Source organism: Xenopus laevis, chromosome 1L (assembly GCF_017654675.1).
Source record: "Xenopus laevis strain J_2021 chromosome 1L, Xenopus_laevis_v10.1, whole genome shotgun sequence".
Lineage (NCBI taxonomy): Eukaryota > Metazoa > Chordata > Amphibia > Anura > Pipidae > Xenopus > Xenopus laevis.
The window spans coordinates 152835740-152843656 of record NC_054371.1 but is presented as its reverse complement, the minus strand read 5'-3'; the positions used below and the strand labels follow the sequence as shown (position 1 = coordinate 152843656).

The window sequence follows — 7917 nt, the reverse complement described above, 5'->3', positions numbered from 1 at the left end:
ATACATTACACTACACAATCCTGGGAAAACTTCATAAAATAAAATAGAAGTGTTATATTGCCCTACACATGTGCCCACTGTATAGTTTAGGTGCCATATGTTAGGAAATGTAAAAATGTATAATCTTTTTCAGTCTATCACCCTTAAAAAAGGAAAAGACGCCAGCATTTTTTGGGACTTGGAAAAGATTTCAACTTTTTTTGAAGCAAGTCCTATCTACTCTATTGCACTTCGCCTGGTCTGAGGTGGCGAAGGCAAGTCTGGCGCAAGAGGTAACGTTCAGTAAAATGTGCAAGTTAGTGAATTAGTGTAGTTACGTCCCTTCACCATAGCACAATTTTGTCTGGCGTAAGGGTGCGAAGTAGCGCAAGAGTAGGTCCACTTCGATAGCGTATTTATGCCAGCACCCGTTAGTAAATCGGCGAAGTAACGAAATGACATCACGCTGGCGAATTTGTGCTAGCGTTAGGCGCTTCGCACTTTAGTGAATTTGCCCCTGTGACACCTTCAAGCACTTCTTAAGAGTGCGCAATTACAATTTCGAAATGTGCAATTATAATTCAGAATGCAATAACAGTTTAAGAAACAACGTGAGATGTGTATTTTTTTGCGAATTGTCTTGCTCTTTATTTACATTCCCCCATTGATGGCAATGGGCGTTTTTTGCCCTGTGCTTTTTTTTTTTAAACTGCGTTTTTCCCTGGGACTTTTCTTGTGGCAAGATTTCGCTGTGGTTTGGCAAAAAATATTCTGACGGCCTGTCCATGTCTCGTAACCATATCATTCATACAGACAGAATACTAGATCCTCAGGAGTCACCTATATTGATAATTAAAAGGACATTAAGTGGCCTATTTATTATAGCATTTAATCTAGTTTAAGCCATGTCAAATGTAGTGTAAAATAAATGGCAAATTTATCAAGGTGTGTGTTATATTGTATGCCATCCAAATATTAGATTTGATACCATTATTTTAGACCACTTAAACATCAGAAGTGGCTCTCAAAAAGACTGTGTAGAAAAACCACAATGGATAAACGCTGTATTTTTCTATAACATTTTATAGAGGTTGCTTCAATTTGTGCTGGATTTTTACACAGAGGTATACGGCCACTGAAAATCAGTACACAGCTTGATAAGAACACTGTTTTTTATGCAGTGATGCCTGGGGATGTGTATATAATCTCTTATCTATAAACCTCATATATATTTTCTTTTATTTCATAAAAGCATGGGATTGAGCACAGCTAATTAAATAAAACCATTACACTACTACAGGCCAGATAATGTTCAGAAGAAGATCTATAACTCATGCCTGTTATAAAGTCACTGGCAGCATTATGCAAATAATGTTCAAATGTTCTGTTGAGTTCCTTAAAACCTGCAGAGGAATCAGATGTGCTGCATCCAACTGCCAGTCCCATAACTCACACTGTCAATATGAAGTTGTTTCTCGTTATTTTATTGTCACTTTTGTCAGGTAATAATTTTCTTTATGGAGTATTAGAATTCCAATCATCTCGTAACATTTTATTAAAAAAATACCATTATGTCTTATGTTTTCCAGGAGGTCACTGTGATGTACAACTTGACCAGTCAGAGTCAGTGGTGATAAAGCCGGGAGGGTCTCACAAACTGTCCTGCACAGCCTCTGGCTTCACATTCAGTAGCTATGGGATGAGCTGGGTTAGACAGGCTCCTGGGAAAGGATTACAGTGGGTGTCTGCTATTAGCAATGGTGGGGTTAGCACATACTATGCTGATTCAGTTAAAGGAAGATTCACCATCTCCAGAGACAATAATAACAACAAGTTATATCTGCAAATGAACAATCTACAATCTGAAGACACTGCCGTGTATTACTGTACTAGAGACACAGTGACAAATAGTCTCAGAGCAGTGCAGCAAAAACATTAATGCTGTCCTTCCATGATTCTCCAGTTGAGGGCAACAAAAGTCCATTCACTTCCCATATACTGTATAAGGCAAAACAAACGGAACATGCAAGAAGCCTATTTGTTTTCACTGTAACAATCTTATGCTAAAAACATTCTAAGAATGACAAGAAAACAAGAAGTTCATAATGCAGAAAACATTTTGATATTATTTAATTCTCTTTATTTCTAATAAAAAATATTAAAGACATTTAAAACATTGACTTCTGTACACAAAGGGGCCTATTTATTGAACTGTGTAAAACAAATACTGATCAAAATGATGTAAAAGTTGTGTTGAATAAATGGCAAATAAATGGTTTTTATATCAAGGTTCACAAGCCAGTAGTATGGGATTGCCATGTGAACTTTATATAAATCACATTTATTCCTAAGAAAGGATTAGTCCAACATTTGAGATATTACAGATATAGGAAATATACCTGGTTATCTGGGAGTGGGACACTTTCTCCCCCTCATTGGCCCAAATGCCTGAAACATGACTAACTTCTTACATCTGTTTATAATAGTCCCTTCATATAACATTCACTATATTTTGATTCTGGAAATTCACTGTTATTTGCATCACAACTTGACTGAGACTTTTACCCATGATCAGGTTTATTTGTGATTTTGATATATTTTATTTAAATTAATATTTGAGACTATGTTTGTCATGAATGCCAAGTCCCATTGACTTCTATGTCATCTCCACTGGTTTTAGATGCCATTTTTTTGTTTTTCACATAACACATTTACAGGGTTTTGTGGTCCATAGATATATGAAGACATTCCAGAGTGAAGGAAAAACAATCAGTTTATTTTGCAACTCAAAAGAGCTTTTCCAGTGGCAGGAAAAAATGGCAACTGAAAAATAAGCTTGAATTCAGCAACACAAAAATACAAAATATCTTACTTCAGACAAATACAGTGTCCAGTCTGCATGGAGTAAATAGTCTGACTTTCAAAGAATCTCTTTCCCCAGTGAACAGCGAGTTACAACCACATAAAATTCCAACTCTCTCTCTCACTTCCTTAAAACACCCCTTAGATGTGCAGCCTACTCCTCTTACTGGTTAATCCTGTGGTGTCTCTTAAAGGGGTGACTCTTAAAGGGATGGCTCAAAACCTAAAGATGGGGGGATATATATCTGCCATCCAAGAAATATCCCCTCTGACTTGTATTTCTGTACTGATTTTCTAGGAAATATTAGTAGATGTCTTGGGATATGACATCTGGACTTTGTGCTGCATCATTTCCAACCCCATCAGGGACCTTTGTTTTGACAAAAAGGGACATATCTGTATGAAATTCAAGTGAATTAAAAGAAAAACACAATCATGTCAAAACAATGGGACTATAGATCCTCTGGAGTCACCTATATTAATATATTAAAGGACAAGTGTAAAAAAAACGACTAAAAAAATCCACTCCCCTTTAAATAAAGCAGGGATTGTTTGTCCATATACTGCAAGAACTTCAAGCTGGATAACTGCATCACACCTGTATGGACAGTTCTACACTGAATTGTATCTGATTCATTAGGAGATAAAGAGATTTATTATGTATTTTTATAGGATATAACTTACCCTCAGTTTGGTTAAAACAAGGTACAGTAATGATATGATTTACATAATTCATACAGGTATAGGATCTCTTACCTAAAACCTGATAAGCAGAAATCTAGATAATGGTTTCCCTTGTCTCTGAAAAAATAAAACATTACCTTGTACTTCATTGTATCTAAGATGAATAAATGCAAATTATTGGCAAAACAATCTTATTAGGTTTATTTAATTTTACATGATTTTCAGTAGAATTAAGGTATGGTGACCCAAATTATGTGAAAACCACTTGTAACTGCAGGTCCAGATAATGTTCAGAGGAAGATCTATAACTCATGCCTGTTATATAGTCACTGGTAGCATTATGCAAATAATGTTCAAATGTTCTGTTGAGTTCCTTAAAACCTGCAGCTCCCAGATAAAGCAGAGGAATCAGATGTGCTGCATCCAACTGCCAGTCCCATAACTCACACTGTCAATATGAAGTTGTTTCTCGTTATTTTATTGTCACTTTTGTCAGGTAACCATGTTCTTTATGGGGTATTAGAACTCCAATAATCTCATAAGATTTTATTAAAAAAATACCATAATGTCTTATGTTTTCCAGGAGGTCACTGTGATGTACAACTTGCCCAGTCAGAGTCAGTGGTGATAAAGCCGGGAGGGTCTCACAAACTGTCCTGCACAGCCTCTGGCTTCACATTCAGTAGCACCCGGATGAGCTGGGTTAGACAGGCTCCTGGGAAAGGATTACAGTGGGTGTCTGTTATTAGCAGCGATGGGGGTAGCACATACTATGCTGATTCAGTTAAAGGAAGATTCACCATCTCCAGAGACAATAATAACAACAAGTTATATCTGCAAATGAACAATCTACAAACTGAAGACACTGCCGTGTATTACTGTACTAGAGACACAGTGACAAATAGTCTCAGAGCAGTGCAACAAAAACATTAATCCTGTCCTTCCATGATTCTCCATATGAGGGCAACAAAAGTCCATTCAAATTCTATATATAGGGCAAAACAAATGGAACATGCAAGAAGCCTATTTGTTTTCACTGTAACAAATTTATGCTAAAAACATTCTAAGAATGACAAGAAAATAAGATGTTCATAATGCAGAAAACATTTTGATATTATTTAATTCTCTTTATTTCTAACAAAAATATTAAAGACATTTAAAACAATGACTTTTGTACACAAATGGGCCTTTTTATTGAACTGTGTAAAACAAATACTGATAAAAATGATGTAAAAGTTGTGTTGAATAAATGGCAAATAAATGTTTTTTATGCCAAGGTTCACAAGCCAGTAGTATGGGATTGCCATGGGAACTTTATATAAATCCCATTTATTCCTAAGAAAGGATTAGCCCAACATTTGAGATATTACAGATATAGGAGATATACCTGGTCATTTGGGAGTGGGCCACTTTCTCCCCCTCATTTGCCCTAATTGCCTGAAAAATTATTAACTTCTGACACTTTGGCACAAAAGCTCACATTTGTTATAACAGTCCCTTCCTATAGCATTCACTATATCATACCTCCCAACATTTTGGAAGTAAAAAGAGGGACTAAAAAGTTGCCGCGCGTAGCATTGCAAAATGTTTTGACCACGCCCATTTCTGCAGCCACACCCCTAATTACCATGTTCATTTTACAAAATTTTGCAGGTTATAAAAGTTTGAACATATTTCTGTGCTTTTTCAGTAATTACAGTTTTGCTAATGAAGGTGTGACTCTAACTTTTCCCAAGGGACCTGTATGTGTATCTCTTGATTCTGGAAATCCATTGTTCTTTGCTTCACAACTTGACTGAGACTTTTCCCCATGAACATGTTTATTTGTGATTTTGATATTTTTAATTTAAATAAATACTTGAGACTATGTTTGTCATGAATGCCAAGTCCCATTGACTTCTATGTAATCTCCACTGGTTTTAGATGCCATTTTTTTTGTTTTTTATAAAACATTTTTACAGGGATTTATTGTCCATAGATATTGTGAAGTTTGGGGGGATCACACCGGGATTTGCACCATATATGAAGACCACTACATTCCAGAGTGAAGGAAAATCAGTTTATTTTTAGACAAAAAGGGACATATCTGTATAAAATTCAAGTGAATTAAAAGAAAAACACAATCATATCTAAACAATGGGACTATAGATCCTCTGGAGTCACCTATATTAATATATTAAAGGAGAAGTGCAAAAAAACTACTAAGAAATCCACTTCTCTTTAAATAAAAATACCACTCAACATTTTGGAAATAAAAAGTGGGACAAAAAAGTTGCCGTGTGTGGGGGATAGCGATTTTTTGATCATGCCCATTTTTGTGGCCATAACCCCTAATTACCATGTTTATTTTACAAAACTTTGGAGGTTCTAAAAGTTTGAACATATTTCTGTGTTTTTTTTCCAGTTATTACAGTTTTGCTAATTAAGGTGAATTGCCCTTTAAGCTGTGAGTCTAACTTCTCCCAAGGGCCCTTTATCTTATATTGTTATAATTACTTATTTGCTTATATAGATTACTTATCTAGATACATTTGAATTATTACAAATGCATCTTATCATCTGTTGTGGCTGTTCTGTGCTCTCTGCCAAAAGCCAATTAAGTTAAAAACATTGTTTCTTTTTCTGCCTGTGCAGAGAAAAACGGGACTTTCCAGTACAAATGAGGGACTGCAGGTTGAGCTGTCAAAAGAGGGAATGTCTCTCTAAAAACGGAAACGGTTGGGAGGTATGAATACAGCAGGGATTGTTTGTCCATATACTGCAAGAAATTCAAGCTGGATAACTGCATCATACCTGTCTGGACAGTTCTACACTAAATTGTATCTGAATCATTAGGAGATAAAGAGATTCATTATGTTTTTTTATTGGACTAACATTTACCAGAAATCTAGATAATCGTTTCTCTTGTCTCTGAAAAAAAATAATAGTACCGTGTACTTGATTGTAGTTAAGATGCATGAATGCAATTATTAACAAAATAATCTTACTAGGGTTATTTAATTATACATGATTTTCAGTAGAATTAAGGCATGGTGATCTAAATTATGTAAAAACCACGTATGACTGCTTGTCCAGATAATGTTCAGAAGAAGATCTATAACTCATGCCTGTTATATAATCACTGGCAGCATTATGCAAATAATGTTCAAATGTTCTGTTGAGTTCCTTAAAACCTGCAGAGGAATCAGATGTGCTGCATCCAACTGCCAGACCCATAACTCACGCTGTCAATATGAAGTTGTTTCTCGTTATTTTATTGTCACTTTTGTCAGGTAACAATGTTCTTTATGGAGTATTAGAACTCCAATAATCTCATAACATTTTATTAAAAAAATACCATAATGTCTTATGTTTTCCAGGAGGTCACTGTGATGTACAACTTGACCAGTCAGAGTCAGTGGTGATAAAGCCGGGAGGGTCTCACAAACTGTCCTGCACAGCCTCTGGCTTCACATTCAGTAGCACCTGGATGGGCTGGGTTAGACAGGCTCCTGGGAAAGGATTACAGTGGTTAGGTGAAATTCACCCTAATGGGGGTACCACAAACTATGCTGATTCAGTTAAAGGAAGATTCACCATCTCCAGAGACAATAATAACAACAAGTTATATCTGCAAATGAACAATCTACAAACTGAAGACACTGCCGTGTATTACTGTGCTACAGACACAGTGACAAATAGTCTCAGAGCAGTGCAGCAAAAACACTAATCCTGTCCTTCCAGGATTCTCCAGTTGAGGGCAACAAAAGTCCATTAACCTTCTATATATAAGGCAAAACAAACGGAACATGCAAGAAGCCTATTTGTTTTCACTGTAACAATCTTATGCTAAAAACATTCTAAGAATGACAAGAAAACAAGAAGTTCATAATGCAGAAAACATTTTGATATTATTTAATTCTCTTTATTTCTAATAAAAATATTAAATACATTTAAAACATTGACTTTTGTACACAAAGGGGCCTATTTATTGAACTGTGTAAAACAAATACTGATAAAAATTATGTAAAAGTTGTGTTGAATAAATGGCAAATAAATGGTTTTTATGCCAAGGTTCACAAGCCAGTAGTATGGGATTGCCATGGGAACTTTATATAAATCACATTTATTCCTAAGAAAGGATTAGCCCAACATTTGAGATATTACAGATATAGGAGATATACCTGGTTATCTGGGAGTGGGCCACTTTCTCCCCCTCATTGGCCCTAATTGTCTGAAAAATGACTAACTTCTTACATCTGTTTATAACAGTCTCTTCCTATAACATTCACTATATTTTGATTCTGGAAATCCACTGTTATTTGCATCACAACTTGACTGAGACTTTTACCCATGAACATGTTTATTTGTGATTTTGATATTTTTTATTTAAATGAATATTTGAGACTATGT

The 7917-nt window shown here is 35.5% G+C and overlaps 3 gene segments (V, D, J or C); all 3 read left to right on the top strand.

Annotated features, from left to right (window-relative positions):
* The first annotated feature begins 1382 nt into the window (after nucleotides 1–1382).
* Nucleotides 1383–1933, top strand: LOC121394421. The segment is given in 2 exon segments: nucleotides 1383–1481; nucleotides 1569–1933. Coding segments are annotated over 2 exon segments (390 nt in total).
* Nucleotides 1934–3945: 2012 nt separating this feature from the next.
* Nucleotides 3946–4458, top strand: LOC108696962. The segment is given in 2 exon segments: nucleotides 3946–4021; nucleotides 4109–4458. Coding segments are annotated over 2 exon segments (390 nt in total).
* A 2240-nt stretch (nucleotides 4459–6698) lies between these two features.
* On the top strand, nucleotides 6699–7234 carry LOC108705829. The segment is given in 2 exon segments: nucleotides 6699–6797; nucleotides 6885–7234. Coding segments are annotated over 2 exon segments (390 nt in total).
* Nucleotides 7235–7917: the final 683 nt, after the last annotated feature.